Source organism: Hylaeus anthracinus, unplaced genomic scaffold (genome assembly GCF_026225885.1).
Source record: "Hylaeus anthracinus isolate JK02 unplaced genomic scaffold, UHH_iyHylAnth1.0_haploid 4, whole genome shotgun sequence".
In the NCBI taxonomy this organism is placed as follows: domain Eukaryota; kingdom Metazoa; phylum Arthropoda; class Insecta; order Hymenoptera; family Colletidae; genus Hylaeus; species Hylaeus anthracinus.
Genome location: NW_026535289.1, coordinates 15,492,782 through 15,512,632, shown reverse-complemented (window position 1 = coordinate 15,512,632; position 19,851 = coordinate 15,492,782). Strand labels below are relative to the sequence as shown.

The 19,851-nt window shown below is 41.7% G+C and overlaps 2 protein-coding genes across 7 annotated transcripts; one reads left to right on the top strand and one right to left on the bottom strand.

Moving 5' to 3' along the window:
- Positions 1–11,565: 11,565 nt before the first annotated feature.
- LOC128894859 (39S ribosomal protein L33, mitochondrial) lies at positions 11,566–12,381 on the bottom strand. Its single transcript, XM_054156880.1, has 3 exons — positions 12,245–12,381; positions 11,908–12,011; positions 11,566–11,694 (listed from the first exon to the last, which is right to left on the bottom strand). The coding sequence occupies exons 1-3, from the start codon at positions 12,283–12,285 to the stop codon at positions 11,642–11,644; spliced, it is 198 nt and encodes a 65-aa protein (XP_054012855.1). The 5' UTR covers positions 12,286–12,381; the 3' UTR covers positions 11,566–11,641.
- Positions 12,382–12,542: 161 nt separating this feature from the next.
- Positions 12,543–17,908, top strand: LOC128894857 (transmembrane protein 47). 6 transcript variants are annotated; one of them, XM_054156876.1, is made up of 7 exons: positions 13,823–13,850; positions 15,274–15,363; positions 15,478–15,664; positions 15,748–15,897; positions 15,987–16,049; positions 16,130–16,377; positions 17,420–17,908. In XM_054156876.1, the coding sequence occupies exons 2-6, from the start codon at positions 15,310–15,312 to the stop codon at positions 16,342–16,344; spliced, it is 669 nt and encodes a 222-aa protein (XP_054012851.1). In that variant the 5' UTR covers positions 13,823–13,850; positions 15,274–15,309; the 3' UTR covers positions 16,345–16,377; positions 17,420–17,908. The 6 variants fall into 6 exon arrangements, with proteins under 6 accessions (XP_054012854.1, XP_054012853.1, XP_054012852.1 ...); XM_054156875.1 differs by having other exon boundaries at positions 13,827–13,850; positions 16,528–17,908; XM_054156879.1 differs by lacking the exon at positions 15,274–15,363 and adding an exon at positions 12,543–12,776 and having other exon boundaries at positions 13,790–13,850; positions 16,130–17,908.
- Positions 17,909–19,851: the final 1,943 nt, after the last annotated feature.

Genomic DNA, 19,851 nt, shown 5'->3' with positions numbered 1-19,851 from the left:
CCCGACTCGGATCTTAAATGCGTCTGCCGGATATTGCCTCTTCGGCCGTGCCGATAAAAATTTCCATGCAAATTATCGCGAGTTACGCCCACGACCTTTTCTCACCCCGTCGCCTCCGCGGCATCACCGGCTTCTTTTTTTTTCTCTCTTTCTCTCTCTCTCTCCACCGTTCCACCGCTTTATAATTTGATTCTAATTCGACGCCGTCTATATCTAACACGCGCGACGCTGACAACGAGTATCAAACGCGTCGACGATTTTGGCGATATCAAGTGCTGATACACTTTGGGGGAACATTACTTAAAAATATGTCAATTTTAGTTTAGGAGATTTAACTCGACTTTAATTTTTCAAAGATCCTTGCCAGACGAGCCCCGACAGCGTAAGAATCGACTTGTTTCATAAATAATTATCGGTAATTCGGGACACGACGTATTCGATAAGAAAACGAGCCCCAGTATGGAATAAACCGAGGTTGGTTTAAATATTCCACAATTTGATCCGATCATAACGGCATCGATTGAAGCGCATCCTGATTTATGGCAAAGTACATAACAAAGATTTCGATGGCAAATCCAGAGGCGACACGTCCTTCATTCTGACAGGATTGAAAGCCGTAAAAATCCTTGTCGGACGAAAGGGTAGCCCGATCTAGGTACGCATGCGTTTGACAGAGTAGATATATTTCGATCATGGATTTTCGATAGGCTGCAAGGATTAGGGGGTTCCCCCTGGCTCGCGTGTTTGTTCGAAACAATACTCGACTTAACTGATTGGCCGACGCTCGGTTATGGCGTTGCGCGTATTCACCGTTTAATTCGACGTATACAGAGTAACGACGCGGGTTGGGAATTACCACAATAATCTCGGCTAACGAGTATTGTCTGGTTAATTGAAAAGTCGGTTGCTTCCTCGACCAGCCCTTCGTTGGAAATTAAATTCCTGCTCTTGGAAATGAAATTCTTCGATGTGAAAGACATTTTAAACCGAACAGCGGTACGTTCGTTCTACTACGAGGTAACAGTTTTTCAGGAAACTCAACTTTGCCGTGGTGCCGTTTAGAACTACGATCTCGCTCTTTTTCGCTTCCGCCGATCGAACAAAATTAGGTATGGCGTTTTCGAGCAATCCGAGCGAGCGGTTCGGCGGGACACGGTCGAAAAATGAAAAGGAAAAAAAAGGAGTAAACGGTGGACCGAGTCGAAAGGATATTAATGGGTAGGAGGGCTTGACGTTGCGTCTCCTCGTTTTCATGGCTGAAGATCTCCGGCGTGGTTTTCAGCCCCTTGCCCCTTGTCCCGGGTGCGGGTCACGTGCCGCGATGGGAGAACTATCGTCCGCGGTCGGGTAACGTGGGATTACCCGTGGCCAATAATTTCGCGGGGTCGAATTTGTTTGATATACTATATCCATTGTGTGATCCATAGAAAGAGGCTTCCCACTCTCTATTGTGGCCACGACGGTCGAGGGGTGGAGCGAAACAGAGACAGGAAATACCGTGAAAAGGGAGTTGGAGCGCGAGAAGGACGGAGACCGACTGCCGGTTGAGGTGAGGTGAGGGGGGGGGGGGGGGGGGCAGAGGAGGAGACAGTGAACGCAAAAGGGTGGTTTCGCCCGACTCACAAGTGGCAGCTTTTAATCTCTTTCTGGGATAACTCAACTCGAGCCTGAAATGTGCCTCGTTACCAGCGGTTTAATTGCTTGTTAATGGATAATCGAAGTGTTTTACGGCTCGCTACGGGAATACTGACCGCGTCGCGATGCCGATGAAACGCTTCCACCTTGCCAGTATTTCGCAACTTGGACACCGGTCCAACGGAATCACGAGTAGCTAATTAATTTGTCCAAGGATCGTTCGGGATTAACCTCGGCCTCGAACGTGCGAGCATACGAGAATTTTACGGTGAGCATTTAACGCCGAAACGCTAAGCACGTAAAGCTACAAAAACGTGAGGCAGGAAGCGGATCGCGACTCTCCTAAATAACAGACGGAGACACAGGTTGGGAGGAACGGTGCTAATTGAACGATCAATCTTCATTAGAAAACGGCTTAATTACTGTACAAGCTCTCTTGGAAACTCCTCCGGTCGTGGCCATCTTTCCTTCGCCTCCTTTCTTCCGGTGTTCCGGGAAACTTTAATAATTCCGAAACCTTGGGCGAGATATAAATCACGGAAGGTCCTCTCCCGGTCGCGGCGTCCTCCTTTCTTCCGTCTTTCTCTCCGCGCCACGAGCCATAATTCGAAAAACTTTGGAGGGAACAAAAGTGAGGACTTTTGTTCCAAGTTTTAGTTCTCCGTTCTCCCTGCCCCCGTCGGCGTCGACGGTGGCGCTGTGTTTGCGGAGCGACGCCCCGACAGTGTTTTGTTCGCTTTGTCTCTCTCTTCCTGTTGGGTATACATATAATGCCCTAACTGCCCGAGCCATCTCCAGCAAACTCTCCGCAAAAGCCCAACATTACTTCGATAGCCTACCCACGCTTTCATCGTGTCGCTTCTACGAGCTTTTCCAACATTTTTAACCTATCGCTGTCCCTCTCCCCGCTCTCGAATCGAACAGGGGTTTGCGCCAACGTTTTCGTCGATTGAAAAAATGTTGGGCGAAGGTTACGACTCTTCTTTGTTCGCTCGTTTCTACGAGCGTCCCGGAATAACGAAACATCTCCGTACAAAGAAATTGTCTCGGAGACAAATTTCCGACGCCGAACGGCCAACGACTTATCTCTGAAAGTAATGGAATTTCGCTTGAGCGCAAAGGGAGGGGGTTATTTCGAACCGTTCATGGAATGTCACGCTGGACGTTTAGGGAGAGAAAAAGAGAAATACGAGGTAACCAGTATCCTTGTCGATCACGGCGTCCCGTCTCTCTCGTGTCTCTTTCCTTCTCGCAACAAGAGCGGTCCTCGATCATCCTCCATCTCTCGTCAATGCATCGCAGGGGACTTCCGCGATTTCTGAATAGAAATCTCGAATGGCGGCTGACAATGCAATACGTGGACAATTGCATAGTCTAATGGATCGTGGTTCCACATCATCGTAACTTATACGTACGTGTCGTTCGTGAAAAAACAGATATCGACAACGTCCATTCCGCGTGTCTTCCCACCGTTCGCATAAACGAGATCGACATACTCTCAATGGCGGACATGTCTTTCCGCTGTCATCGTACTCTACCGCGTCTCTCCCGTTCTTCTTCCTTCCGCCGTCGGCGTCCCGTCGTTTCATCCCCGCCGAAAAACGAAAAAAAGAAAAAACAACGCTGAAAAAACGATCCTGTCGCGTCTGAGTGGGCCCAGCGCGCGCGTTCGCGGTGGAAATTATTCCGCTGGTTCCCCGCGGCATCGGTTGCATCAATCAATACGATGCGTTCGTCGAATAAATTAATTAGGTCGGGACGTTCCCGAGTCTCCGACTCGATGCGACGCGAGCTACCCGACACCGAGTTGATTAGACAAATTTCGATTGAATTTCGTGAGATTGGTTATTCCACTCTCCCATCCGAATATTTCTACTTTTCCCTCGGGACTTGGGGCTTCTCGAGAATCTCGTTCGACGACCTTTGCCCGTTGCGAGAAACTGTTACAGCTTCCGTTGATTAATCCACTTGAAAGATCGGTCGGTGTTGACCTAAACGAATCTTTGTTACCTCTTCGTACCTTCGATGGAAGCGCACACTCGCGCGCAGCTCGATCGAGGGTGAACCCTGGTCCGAATAAAGCCTTTTTACATGGGCACAGAAAAATAAAGCTCCAACAGGGATGGCGTGGGGGCTCGCGAGAGGAAAGGAAAGGAAGAAAAATCTCGGATTTCCTCGTTCGTCCGCGCCCTTGTCTTTCGCCCTCTCGAGTTTCCTGGATCGTTCTCACCACGCCCAGCAATTTGCCTTGTGCTACAACTTTGCTATCGATTATTCCTCGATTACGGTGTAACGAGATATTCCAGTCCGTGGCACGGCAGTACCTTCGCGGGCCATTGTTCGAATCGAGAAACCGACCGAGTCCGTTCCTCGCGCTAATGCGCGGCCAGCGTATCCCGAGGGGGTGGGATACCTGTCGCGAAACAATTATACCCTGTGAGCCTCTCCGTTGCATTCATTTCAAATTACACAATGTGTAATTCGCCGTCGCAGCCATTGTTGGGCCCTACGGGTCTGATCGACAGAGAAAGGATACGAAGAATCGAGGAGAGCACAATGAGGGAATCCAGTGTCTAAGGATTTCTCGGAGGAAGTCTTCCAAATCAGATTCGCGTCAAGACATCATTTCGATCTTGAATTAGATCGATATACGTTATTTGGATATTTTTAATAAATTTTGTTATTAATCTCATTCGATGATTTAACGAGAGTAAACAATTTTTAGTTGTTATATGTTTTAAAGTCTTGAAGTGTCCACTCCTTTACAAAACGGCTATAATGATATGCAACGTTATCGTGTTCCCGAGACAGACGTCAGCATGAGAAAATGTCGTACTCAACTTTTTTTGTAACGCATATTGGTCTGGTAACAAACGGACAAGATGCGCACTTTGGTGCAGGACGAGAGTGCGAAGCAATCAACTCTAATCATCTCGAACAACGTATCAACGTATCGCGAATATTGTACGGTTCTTACTGTACGAGTCTAGAAGAATCGCTGGTATTGGATGGCGGGGGATGGTGTTTAACCAGTGGTGGTTGTCATCCCGTGTCCTTTCAAACAATAACGAGAGGACAATGACCAGTTTGAAATTCGCGGACAAAGCGGGTGTAGGCATGCTCAAATGGCACTTATAATGGCACTTATAAAGAGAACCGTGCCCTAAGCGTACCTGTATCCCCTGCAGATACGCCTGGCGAACGTGGGTACGATTGCAAAACCCTTTCACCTATTGGATTCATTGTGAGCCTGATCCAGTACAACGCGTCCATTCTCGTCGATAACCACGGACGAGGATCGCGCAAAGCCACGCTTAGGGCACTTCTTCCACTTCCGATTATCCGTTACCATTTTTTTTTTTTTTTTTTTTTTTTTTCATATAAATCGGCAGCTTCCATCCTATGGGAAGCTCTTCGTTTGATCTATAACCCTCCGAGGTTCGAAGCGGGAGTGTTCTTCCCTTGGCTTATCGGATTCTCTTTAGTTTCAGAATTTCAACTTGTATTCTCGAAGGAGGTTGAGCTCGATAATTCTTAGGATATTAAACCCGACAAACAATTACCTGAATAACAAAAATGAACGGTACAATTGTACGTTATTCCTACGAGAACATTCGAAAGCAAACAAAAGACGCATGGCCAGGTTTTTCGGGGATTCCCAAGCGCCATGCGCAACGTACCGTACGACAAAAGCTGCGGAGAGCGGTAGAATGGCCACGGATAACGATCCGGTAAATTCTTTCAGGATTAATTAGCTGTTCGATGCTCGAGATCGCAGAGATAGACGCGCGGCGCGGCGGACCGACAGATATGAAATAATTTACCGAAGCGCACGGTTCCGTCGTTCCCGTAGCCACCTGGGCACACACGAAAATCAGGGAACCCCCGATCGTCCTCTTTTTTTTTTTATTCACGGGCTTCTATATCTCTTACCGTCTCTCATTGTTGTCTCGTAATCTGTGCACACGGCTCGCAGTTTATTATACTAATATGTCCGTCGTGCGTTTATCGCGGTGCATCCCCGTCAAAGGGGTTTTCCCTCGTTCGAATCTAATTGTTCGAGCCGCGATCCTGGCCAAACGAGCCAAGCGATACGGACTGTTTTTTTCGTTTCGTTTCGATGGTTGCGCGCGATCAAACGGACCCCTCTTCTTATCCGTGAATCTTACCGCACGGTTCGGTGGCTTTTCGAGCGACGAGTTTCTTGCGCAAAGATTCGTGAATAGCGCGGCGCGACGTATGCGACGTGGTCGATCGAAGAGGAAACAGAGGAAATCGAGAATGCCTAACAGATAAACCGTGGAGAACGGGCCGAGGACGCGGGAACCCGGGAATCTCCCGAAGATAACGAGTCTATAATCGCTTTCGGTCCCGGAACAGCGGTACCAATAGCGATGAAATTAAAAGGATCGTAACGATGATCGGTTCCAGCGGAACGCTTATAGCCGGTGTCACGTCCCTCGCCGTGGAATCCCCCTGGGGCTCCATTCTTTGCGGTGAGGAACGCGGGGGATGAAGAATCTTTTACAGGGTTACCAAACACGTTTAAATGCGGTTTCCTTCGGAGGTTGAAGGGGGTGGATATGCACGCACGTAGACGCGTGTGCGCGTCGGTGTGTCGAGGGCCGATTGGTCCAGGCTCGCACACGTACCCCGAAGGAAGGGAGAAGGGAAAAACCGAACGTGAACGCGAGGGAGAGGGAAAAAGAGGTAGGGAGAGGGACGGTGGGGGTGGCGAGAGAGAACGAACCGGCAGAGGAAGGGAATCCAATATAACTGCACACACGTTTATAGGGTCGATGGGAATATATTGGAGCGGATATTGAAATACTTGTTGGTAGTTTGAGTCGAAGGCGAGAGATGCCTTTCTCGATGCCATCTTGATTGCGCAATCGAGGCATCGGTCCACGAGTACAGAATTTAACGATAAAGATGGGCTAGATTATAGAATCCTAGACGGGGCACCCACACTCCGCGTTTATCCTCCTCTCTCCCTCGCTCTCCTCGCCGCGCCGTTTAACAGACAACATTACAAGTTGGATCTTGCGCATAGTTTTTGTCGTTGCGTTGATATCGCGACACTGGATGGAAACGAGTTGTTACGCGTACAACGTGACAACACGGCCTACGTACCATTTCTTCCAGACCATGGCAAACCTTAGATCTACGCGTGTTCTGTTGCACCTTTCGTCCGTTATATCCTGCTCTTTTCTAATTAAAATTTCATCGAGAGCACCCATTGATCCGCCCACGCAGTTCAATACTACGGACCCCGGAGATCTTCCATACAATTTACGTTGAAAAGAAATTTCCGTTCCAGATAATAAAAGACATTCCCCACGTACACTATCCTTCTCCGTCGATTCTTTACAGTTTGTATCGTATCCATCCCTGACGAAGCGAATTCGAAACAATAGAGAGAGAGAGAGAGAGAGAGAAAAGAATAAGTTAACGAACCAACAAAGACGGGAATACTAATCGAAGCAAGACGTTTTTCGAATCAAAAACCATCCTCCCTGTTTCACACTCTCTGCACACCCTTCTATACTTCTATACTTTCCTCTCCCTCGACGAAAGATATTCAACCTTTTGTACCTACTCGAAGCGTGCTTCATCGAACGACGTCTTTGACTAAAATTACTTTCTCCTTTTCCTCTTTTGTTAAGGAAAGCATCCAAGTAATATCAGTGCTGTACCGTCGTCGATTCATCCATGGCGCATAATCACATTTCATTTAGCGAATCCCACACCTAGATATTACTGCCGGAGCATTTTTTAAACCGAAGAAGGATCCTTTCCTCGGGTCAAATACGACCTAGCGATATTCGAATTGCCAAACTAACAGTTAAACGTTAAGTAGACGCAAGCATAGGCGAAAAATGAAGATTTAGTACGAACCAGCTACTCTTCCAACAGTATCCGAGCCAACGGAGGCGGGCAGCCAGTAGTTTTTGCATATTTCTACATAACAAGAACGAAGAGGATTAAGGGGGAAGACAGAATTCTCAAACGGGAACGATTCTGTCGAACGGAAATGCAATTCGCGGCGGTAGTCGAGTCTCAGCTCGAGTCGACAGATAGATAGAGTCAAGATTCAATTAGCTCTAGCTGTCAACTGCATGATACTCGTCGATTCAATACACCTTTCCCGTTGGTTGGTGTGTCCCTCGCGCACATGTTTCCCAGCTCGTATCAGTGGGTGAATCCCAGGAGCGCGCGCGCGCGCGCGCGACATTCGCACGCCTCCTAGTGGTAGTAGGAGCGCGAGTGTGCCCCGATGCTCGGCGTATGCATCCGTGTACACTGTACACGCGTGCATAGCGAAAATTAGCCCAGACGGGCAAACGGTGAATTTTGGAAATGAATTTACCGCACGCGGTACGCGAGGGTGTGCATAAATTTTCGACGAGCTCGATTTCACCGAATAATGAGTCCGACCATCTGTCGTAATAGAAGCATCGATGATATTCCAATTCCCAATTCGTCGTGTCGAACGTTGAAAAGAATATCTTGCGAATGTAGGTTAGGTTGAACGACAGTTTCGCGCCGAAAACTTGATCGAAATTTCTAAAATAACCGAAACCAAGAAACAAATGAACGCGTAAAATTTGAAATCGATCGGACTAAATACTTTTAGGGGATGAGAGCCTAGAGCTCTGTGGCGCGAACAAAATGTTTTGACCAAGTATAACCAAGGTCCACCCTCCTGTGTACCTTTCGATCGTCAACCGTGCTCGATGGATCTGGATATTCGTTAATTCTCCGTCGCGGTTTCGATTATCCTCGAGAACCCAGCGCACCCCCTTTTTATTCCAGTTTTAATTTCCCTCCTTCGACGGTCGGTTCTCTCGACGGTGGTACACGCGATTGATATAACGTTTTAACATCGTTTTAATTGATCGGCCATTCATACAGATTCGGGAGAGGGAACGCTTTGAATGCGCGTTTCAAATACGTGAAAAAATACCACGGAATTCTGTGGCGGCCGGTATGCGTGTAGGTGATGTAGGTATCACTTATCCAAGAGCAGGGCGATACCAGCCATTTTCAATTTATTTCAAGAGCCTTTTCGTGCCGGAGAAAAGAAGGGTGCTACGACTACCGGCAGAGAGATACCTATTCAACGACCTTCGGCATCATCACCACCTCCCTAACAGCCGCAACCAATAACCATTTCGAAAACCTGATGGTAAGCTATTAACGTTATTTCTATACGTACATGCATAAAGTCTTCCATTAAGCGTGATTTCATGTAAAAGCGTTCAAAGAATTTCTATGTTTACGTCTGAACATGTAACAAATGTCTTTTCCACTAGGTAATAGCGTGTATGTCTCAAGTATATTTTAATCTATATATCGAGTTTTTCGATCGGTAGCATTTAGACGTATAATTAAATGTAACGATACCTATTCAGGTTCTTTTGATAGTCGCTCGACGATTATCCAAGTTTCCAACCAAGATTATCGATAAAATGGGCTGCTAATACGGACACGTCGCGCGATCTATGATCGATGCGATCTCGAGTCTCGCGTGCCGCCTGTTTTACCTACTTTCATTGTGTCGATGATAAAACAGATTACCTACCGTATGTTTATGATTTGCTCGATGAAAGAACTTTTATTTTGGTTCAAGTGGTGCGTATTGTTTATTTCTTTTTTGCTCGCGATTCAATGGAACGATTTTGGCTGAGTTTTTATTTCAACGACGTTGGTAAATTCATAGTTTCGAGGGTAGAATTTCGACGTGAAAATCATTGTTGTTTCGTCGAAGCACTTTGCGCCGTTTCACTGGCGCGATGGATTTTGATTCTCGCGGAGAAACACGGCAATGTTAAAAGGTGGCATTCGTATGTCGAGTCGCCTATTTTAGGAATATCGCAGAGCATCGCTCTCCCTTTGATCTCGTTTAAATAGTTAACGATACTCGCTTTTCGATAACATGATGAAATAACGGTCGAGTAACTTTGCGTTTGAAAACCATTTCAAACGGCATGCTTAAAAACCTACCGATATTCGCCTCGTTAAATTTTCTACAAACGCGCTCTCAAAAAATACACAGAGAATATATGCTCGTAAAATTAACCCCACGTGCAAGTATAAAGGCAGCAAGTTCAAGCAAAAAAAAAAGAGCCCCAGAGAAGAAGCATTTTTTCGAAATATCCTCGTGCACGGTTTATTTCTATTTTATGTTTACGCTCGTGCAACTCCGCAAACCTGCCCGGAGAACGTAAACATTAAAAACGTTTTACTGTTCGCGCTAATACATGGTTACGAACAATCTTTTCACGAATAATACAGGTGTGTTCAAGTAATTTTTTTTAAATAATCTAATTCAAAGATGTACCGTTTTCCTACGTTACCTTGTTTGTTTGTTTTCCCTCGATTGTTCGAAAAAAAGAACAAAAAGAGTTGAAACGTGAAATTGTTGTTTGTCGCAAAGAGGTGGATAGCACAGCCTAGCCGTGCTTGTTGTGCGTTCGATGTACGCTACCTCGGTATCGAACTAGATCCTATTACTGGTTTCCGATGTATGCGGTAAAAATACGAGTTTGCGGAAGGCACGCATAAAACGCGTGTATACAACGAACGCGGAGCAGAGAAAGAGGAAGTGAGAGGGCGTTGCGACCGCAGAATTATCGAACCCCATTGCAAATGTGAGGGAACAGCCGCGGGGGTATGGAAAGAGGGAAAGGGACGTGGGAGGCCGAGAGGAAACGCGGGAGGTGGATGGGAGAGCAAGAGAGTTGTAAAAATAACGCAGTTAATTAGCAGCAAAACCACTTTAGTCGAGCTCAAGCCCAGTGCACACACTGTAATAAGCAAAGAACAACTCACAGGCGAAAAACGCCCTCGAACGCGAGGCAACTGAAACGCGCCAAGGCCCAGACGAGTGAGACGAGCCTTCGCCTGCGCCTTTCTCTCTCCCTCGCTCTTTCCTTTAGTTTCTGTTTTACTTCGCTCGTTCTTCCTCCCTCTTTTTCACGATACACCATATCGTTCCGCCTTTCTCATTCGTTGCGTACTGTTTCCTCCTTTACCGGCTGCTTCGTCGAGTCAACCGTAAATAAACAACGGACGTTTTAACAATTTCGCTGTTGCGCGTTGCTTCGAAATTCGTTGTACCGACGATAATAAACCTTCTCCGTCTAGGGTCCGTTTGTTTCGCAATTTTACATTCTCGACCCGTCGTACGATTAATTTTGCTCACTCGACGAGTTAGGTAACCCAATTTTGTTTGTCGCGTCGAGGAGAATACGCTCGACTCGGGTAAGCAAAACGGACCATTTGTCGCGCCGTGAAGGCAAAACAAATTTTTCCTCGAGAGGAAGAACGAAGAAACGCGAGAAGTGTAGACGTCGAGAACTGTCACGCGCACAATCGCGAAAGATAGAAACGATTCGGAGAGGGGAACCCTCTTTCCGCGTCTGTTAACTCCCTTTCTGTCCACGACAATGATCCTGCAGAAGAAATTGAATTGGTAACATCGGTAAACGACGCCCGAGTTGCTCCCGCACCGCCGAAAACGAGTGAAGAGCGAGAAAGAGCAGGCCGAGAGAGAACCGCGCGTGGAAGGGGTTGGCGAAAGAGGGTAAGAGAAGGAGAATAGAGTCGCGTTTCACGCCTCGTGGATTTCAAACCGTTTGAAATCCAGGTGGAAATAATACAACTTTGCGTTCCTTGTTAAAGATCAAAGGGAACCTACCCCAATCTCGATTTCCAAGTCCTCCGTTTCTCTTTCTCGGACCCTCTCGTTCCTTTCGATACATACAACTAGACCCACCACCCGTGCAAGACGATCATATCGCTGTATTCAAAACCATTTACTATGAGATTTCCATTGTTTCTCGCACGATCGTCGATTTTCCATTCCTCCAATCTAAATACCCCCTAAACATTTTCTACTTGCAATTAGTATTATTGTTTTACTTATTATTTATAAAATCTTTATTGTATGAAATATGTACACTCGATGGACTGGTATTCAGAGATTGCAAATTATTGTTGTCTAGTAGATACTGTGAATTTTCTTGATTTCCCGGTACAGCACTCGATCTTGAACTGAAAATATGAAATGTATCGGATAAATGAGTTTCTATGCAAATGCACTTTACAAGTGTCTGAATTTTACGATGGTCCATGAGGACGACTTATGTACATAGCTTTCAGCTTTAGCAATTGTACTAGATCTATGTTCTACGATGTATTTGTTTTACTTTATGAAAATAAATGGATAAAACTCTTGTACATGGCGTATACATCATTGCAACTTACCATAGGGATCGAATTTAACTATTTCCAATTTATCAAGTATTCGTTCCCTAGGTACTACATACTTGTGTCCACTTGCTACGCTTTCTATCAGCACTAAAAGGCTTCTATAAACACAAAACACAATATTCAATAGTTAGGCTTACATTTGAAATAATTGCTGGTGTACCGGTGACATCAATTCGTATAATAATTTTTTAAATTTAACATTTTATTTATGGACATACGGTACGCGATGTAATTAATCGAGTAACGAAGGAGTGTTGAACATTTTACTCGATACGAGCTAACCTGTACTCGCGTGTAAAACTAAATTATACGTAAAATTAGATATACTCACTTGCTCTTAGCTTTTTTAAGTAATATATTCGTTAAGAACATAATGCCAAATTTTATTTATAGTAGATTCGATGTTTAAAGGTGATATATTTTTGCAACAACCAGAGATTACCAAAATCAACTATTACAGTGAAATAGTAAGCTACTGCCATCTAGCAGTAAACGAATTGAATGTTGCAGTCGCCATCTAGTGGGAAAACACCCAAGTTTGTCGAGAAGTAGTTCTCACTTTTTACCTTAGATGGCGCCCGTTTCTGTCGCAGTCGCCATCTAGTGGGAACAGTGCAAACTAGTTTGGCTACAAACTTGGCCATTTTCCCACCGATGGCGCCACTGAACTATAGCAATATTGGAACGCGCCCTTAGCCACCCGTAGCCACACCTAGCTTACCTAGAAAGAGGGCAAATTGATGGGCAATGCTAAGATAACTATTTCTATTCGTTTCTATTGGTCACACATAGTCAAGTGTACGCCGAGCGTAGAGTTCTATTCGTCAGTCTAGTAAACGCGTGCTATGCCAATCAGTGTCAAGGTTAGAAATCTCGTCGTATCGGGAGCCAATAGGAACGTTTGTCCTATACAAGCTTTACGAGCCATTATTCATCGAGGCAATTTGCATTTTCTCGTTGTATGCGTGCCAAGCATACGCAACATATAGGGAACATATTATTGAAACCTGTTGTTGACATTTCCAGTGACATAACCCTCGATATTGAATCTTGTTAGTGTTTATATACTCTGAACTCGTATAGGGTTCACGCGTGGTCTATTTTCTATCTGTCAAAATTCTCGAGTAGCGTTCTTCCAATTTAATGCTTGATGCGTTTGCGGATTGATAGCGTTCTAAAGTGAATATATCTATTGTTGTAAGTGTACTGTTTCGTTCAAAGTAATTGCTAAGATGAAAACTGGTATTTTCCACATTCGACATTCTATTCTCGTTGGAGAAAAACTAGAATACACTTTGTATAGTTTGAGATAAGCTGTATTGGGCGTGACTAATCCTCTTGTTTGTCAGCACATGGAATAAAATTTTCGTAATTTAACCCAGGTGTTTCCCAATTAAGTTTGTAATTTGTAACGTACGTATGTATTATTGTTTACTTGATAATTGCTAAGTCTTCATTGTGTGTTACAACAGTTAGGAATAATAGAAAAAAAGGTGTATAGTTCTGTAGTAGAACACTTATCAGCCATAAAAAATCAATGTAACAACTATTTTATATACTTTGTGTGATTGATAAACGATATTTATCGATTCTTCAATATTAATTTCAATTACAGTGTAATATCATGCAACAAAAAAAGATGAAATTTCTATGACTCGTGTGACGTATATAGAATAAACATAATTAGCAGGATTTATGAGTCACCTCGATGACCTTTTATTGCAGCACTCATTATCAATATGTTTCTCGTATATTTTTATCCTTTGCAAATAATCTTTTCTTTTGTTTGGTTACATTAGCCGTATATTTATTTTCTATTAATACCTTCATTTTTTCTTTATTTTTATGTTATGAATTTGTTCTGTTTTTATTACAGTTAAGCAAGAATGCAACAAACAACCACCATTGAAACAATCACTATTACCAGGCCACTGAAGGTGAGCTTCAACTTTTGATTATCGATTTATGCCTATAATCATTTCTGATCACAAAAGCATTAGATCCAAATGCATAAGTAAAATTCCATGTTTTGTGTACCTTACAAGTAACAAGATGAAAAGTGACGTGATTTTCGCTTTAAAAAGTATTGCAAGCAATAAAACGAAATGCTTTTAAATTTTACACAGTATTTTTTTGTGCAAATCGTGATCCAAATTAGGTGATTAGAACTCGACAAATAAATACATTGACGTAACATTACAACCGACGTCATTTCTGTTTGCAAGAAAAAGCCAATCTTTTCAGTCTGTTGATACTTTGAAAACTTGGACTCCCAAAGGTTAAACCGTTAAAACGAATAAAAGTTAAAATATCGATATTGTAATTGGGCACAAGCTAAACTTCGGTCACGATGATATTAAAAAATACTTTTATAAACAGTACGCGCACGTCTCAGGTTTCATCTGCACCCTCTACCGCGTACGCGCACTGCGCCACGACCTTTAATGGGCGCAGCCTCCCTGGAACCCAATTACTCCCTCAACCTCGGACAGACTCTGTCCCTGGTTGACCTCGCTAAACGAACAATCTTTGAACAGTTTCGTCGAATGCTAAACAAAAAGTCGCTAGCAACTATGTAACGCGTGTGTCACTACTCGAGGCACGATGTAATGAAAAAGTTTGTTCAACGAATTTGACGAAAATGCGATTGATCTGTGTTTACTTTGGAGGTGTCACTCGCTCGTGAAAGTTTCGCGTCCTCTGAACCATTCTTTAAATGCTTCCCTGTTGTCTACCGAGGGTGTTCCGCGGAACAGTGTACGATGTCCCGTAAATGGTGCTCGAGGCGGCCGAAGAGAGTGTGAAAAAAGCTCGAAACGATTTTAACCCTTTGCGCTCAACGACATTTTTGGTACGGCGAACTAACATGTTTAGACGATTTTGCAAGTATCCGACGAACTTCCTACGGTTAATAGAAAGCTACTCTATTTGCGAATTAATGTCGACAATTATTATATTTTAATATTTTCCGTACCCTCTATATCAGAAAAAAAAACAAAAATTTTTAATACACTGTTTTGCATTTTTTTCTTTTTACAAGTAACCTTGTTTTGCGACAGTATAAAATCAAATTGTTCTTGGATCAAATTGTTTCTGTTATAGATATTCATTTTTATAGAATTATAAGGCATTTCAAGCAATAAAGATCATAAAACACTTATTTCTATCATTTCACTCTTTTTGAAAGAATCTGTATTTAAGAATTTAATCTCGGGTCTAAGACATCGAATCTGACATTAAAACAAAGATTGTCATTTCTTGGTTGCTGCTCAAGTTACTGTGTAAAACCTAGTAGCAACCGAGAGTTGCCTTTCGAGTGCAAAGGGTTAATTAAAAGCAGAGTTCCCTGATTCTGTTCAGTTTGGGCTGTCCTGAAAGTATAATTGTAGATCTACAATGATCATGTACACAGTTGCAGAGGATCACATGGGTGATACCGAAATTGCACAGGTACACTCAAATTCCTTTGGAAATTACTCTTGCTTCCGACCAATTTTTATGGCTATAGTACAGTCTTTGTTGATTGTTTTCATTGTATAAATATTATTTTTCTATCGATTACAGGTGATTGCATTTATATGCGGGGTAATAGTGATACTGTTAATGATAATGGGCTTGGCATCTACCGATTGGTTAATGGCATTGGGATGGAGACAAGGTCTGTTCGCGCATTGCATCGAAGAGAGCGCGCCCACACCACTGCCATTTAACATACCAGATCCAGCAGGATGTTATCAAGCCAGAGACGTTGGTACGACAAATATTTATATCTAATAAAGTTCTCGTATCCAAATGCAAGAAAGTTGTTAACATTTATTTTATTTGCTTTTACAGCTTACATAAAAGCAGCTGCCGCTCTGTGCGTAGTTTGTTTATTAACAGACATCGCTGCAACAATTCTCACAGGGCTTGGTTTGAGGTCACAAGATAATCGTGACAAGCACAAGTATTATAGATTTGCTGTCTTCTGTATGGGATTCGCATGTAAGTATGACGATTTCAGACAATGTATACATATTAATATCGACTGACATTTCTTGTTTACGCTATGCATTTATTTTATCGTATTTCAGTGGTATCGCTTCTAATAGCTTTAGTGATATATCCAGTGTGTTTTGCCACGGAACTCAATCTTGGTAAGTCGCAACTCTACGATAAATACTGGCGTGAATAAATGAATATATGTACGAAAGTTTAAATGTAATATATTTTACAGGAAATCGAGCAACATGGGAATTCGGTTGGGCATACGGAGTTGGATGGGGTGCAGCTATTTTCTTGTTTGGTGGAGCTGTGTTGTTGTTATGCGACAAAGAGAGCGAGGAAATTTATTACAAAGAAAGAAAGATCGTACGCGACGATATCGGTAGCGGAGGTTCTATGATCGGCATGGGACATCATGGTGGACGAAGTGGAACGCAATTAGCCTAGTGGCATTGCTCCCTGCCCGACGTTGTTCTCTAGGTGATTAATTTCTTCTTTTTCTGTCCTCACGTTTTGATACATTCATGGAAAAAAAGACGTACACACGTATAAGAGTGAATGGTTTTTTATATGTAGTCTACTTGTTACACCAGCATGTATCGGACTTCTATAACTATTACTTCGATATAGGGGATGTACAAACATCTAAACAATCCGTCGTTGGACATTTGACGAAAAAGGGTTTGCAACTTGACTGAGATTCGATTGAGTTCGCTCATTGGTTACCAATTTCCAATTTTCTCATATCAACAATTTCGGGACCATTGCTATTTTAAGTTTACTATAGTATTATGTTTTACGTGTATTATACAACAAATATTTTTTATATAGTATATTTACATTATTTTTTAAATTTACTAATCAACTTTTGATACCATTACAATGGTAACAACGATGCTGCGTTACTTATCTGTAAAAACGAAAAATCAATTGACACAACTGTCGCATTTACCATTACCGTGTGACTCGGGACATAATGGCAAGAAACTTTTCGATTTGCTAATGTTTATGACTTCACGGTAACTTTCGCTATGCCTAAATTAACAATTTATTATTGTGTTTAGTTAGCTTTAAATATGAGTTTTGGTTTTCTTACACAGCACATAATACTTGAGTACTTAACACTATTCCATGCTTTTTCATTTTCGAAACTGGAACAAATATTTCAACTGTGAATAGCTGAGAAATTCGATGAATTAATATGATTAGTAAGACAAGAACACTGCCTCTCGTTAGTCAAGATCAAATAAATAATTGATTCTTATCCTTGTTTTTGCATACGACGTGCAACTTTCAATTAGTTATTATTTATTACATTTTAGTATATTTTCTATATGTAGTATGTACATACACACACACACACACACACACACACATCTCTCTCTACATATATATGTATATATATATTAGATGTTAGTAATTTATTGTTCGCTTTCATTTAGTGTTTTTTTTTTTATTTTTTTTTTTATTACTATTACTGAAAGTGATACTTGCTTTAATCAAATGATTTATATTATTGTAGCATTCACCAGTATTTTTGGTATAATATTATGAGAAAATAATGTTTACAACTTATACTTCCACGTATCCTGCAATAAATCTTGGCCTAAAATTGTTGTAAGTAACATAACATGTGATTGCATACACGCACATAACTATAATGAATGAGAAACTACAAAAAAAAATTTGAGTAAAAGTAATCTCGAGTGCGAAAAATATAAATATTTTTAAAAATTGCATGCTTGGGCACACGCCGCGTCGATTGTTGCGAATAACAATAATATTAATCGACTAACAGATTTTTAGAGATAAAATCATTATTCTCGAAAAACCATAAAATTATACGAAACAATACCAGTTTGTGCACGTGCATTGTAAACGAACGACCTGATCGTTAATTTGTATATTGAATCAAATTTATTATTTTCGTATTCGTATTTATCCAAAAGTCTTCCTTTATTCCTTATGGAAATACAAATGCATTTTTAGCGCATTAAAAATTATGTAAATGCTACCTCCGATAAATTTTTATTGCGATTGTTTCCCGATTACGAATATTTTAATTGCAAAAGGTGCACGAAAGAAAGTGAATGAGAACAAAAATGTTTCTTCTGTAATTCTTCCAAAACCAATGAAACATGATTTCATTTAGTTTTAGAGGAGATCAACTTTTGTTGTCTCTCCTGTACATCTCATAGTGTAAAGGATTAAGATGTTTAAGTGTTCATTTACACGAGATATTTATTTCACGCATTACATTAGTAATAGCAGCAACTCTTTCTTTTTCCCCCCAAGGCAGTTCCAAACGACTGAAACTCTTAACATTTTTTGTCTTCTTCGCTGACGCGTAAGTGAATAGTTCAAAAGCAATTGTACAAATTAAAGTATACGCAAAGTTGGTATGAAGTTTCGCGATTTCAAGTTGTCTAATGTTTTCAAGTATTTCTCGCTTTTGTTTTGTTCCTTTTTTTTTTTCCACAGAAAGAAAAGAATTAGTATGTGTGATTATATCGACAGTAATCCTACGAAATTATTGCCATTTAACAAAGACATGTATGCAATGTGAGAGCTGACATATGTACGCGTTATGATGTTGCCGATGATATTTTCAATATTACGATTAATTAAGAATGATATTGAAGATTCCATCGAATGTAGCTGGACAAAGATACAAATTCTAGCAGTATTATATATTTCATAGTAACTCTTGTTCGGTAACCGTTTCTTTTTCTTCGTGTTCATTTGAATCGAACGAACGTTTATCATTTTTACCCATTTTCTATAGGGTGAAGTTTCTTAACTTCCCTATAAGTCGAGTACACTTTAAGTTTAAAACACAGCACCAAATATTTAAGTGTGCGATGGGAATAGAGGCAGCTCGGGCAGGTATTTATCTATTATGTTATCTGCATTACATACGTGTACGTATATGTATATATAGGTATTTTATAAATACATGTAATAGAATGACTAACACATGCAATTGTCGCGACACTCCGAAAGAGAGTGTCTGAAGGTAACAAAACTCCATACATGCACTTCGCGTAACGCGGCAAATCAATCATGCTTTCCAAAGTGGGGGAGGAGAGAGAACTTTAAAATTAAGAATTTACAGTGCATTTACTTTTTTGCCGGACACTGTCGATTTGCGCCTTTCGATTTTGATATGTGCTATTATTGAAATAGAGTATTGCGTAAGACCAAATGTAACCGAATGTTGAAAGAATATGTTTAAAAAGATGAAACAAACGTTAACGTTAATTAAGAAGTTTATAATACAGTCAAGCGTATGCATCGACAAAAGAAGGATTCGAATGATTGCAAATCGGAGATGGGCAGAATACTACTTGCCTTCTCGTTGAATAGAAATTAGGATTTGAATTATTGAAATGAAATTATATTTGACAGCGAATAGAATTTGTCTGAGAATGATCGTTGTTTCACCGAGTAAAATTATGCTAATCTTTGTTGCAAGTTGAGCACGATACGAGTCGCATTCTACTCGTGTACGTCCACTTTGCTGTTCTTTCAAAGAAAAGGCAATGAAATTAATAAGTGGTTAAAACGTTCAGCGATTCTTGTTGAAAACAAGTCGATGAAAATTTCAGGACATAAGCAACAAGCCTATGATTCTTGAAATTATAAACTGCTGACGCAACAAAATCCGCGTTTTAATTCTTCATTTTTGTGGATGAAGAAATTTCCAACTTACAACCACTGTGTTGATCTATTAAGTACTACTCGTTATAAGCTCGTATCTCTGCATTAGAATTGCAATGTAGATAACGATTCATCATTTTCTACTCTATCATCACCGAATATATACGTACGTTCCGCAAGCAAACTGATAAGGTGATTGTGTAATTAAGCGAGTTTAAATATAACGTAGAATTAATAGAGCACCATGCCAGAGTAAAAAATGTTACAGTTATTTGTTACATCTATGCAGTCTTA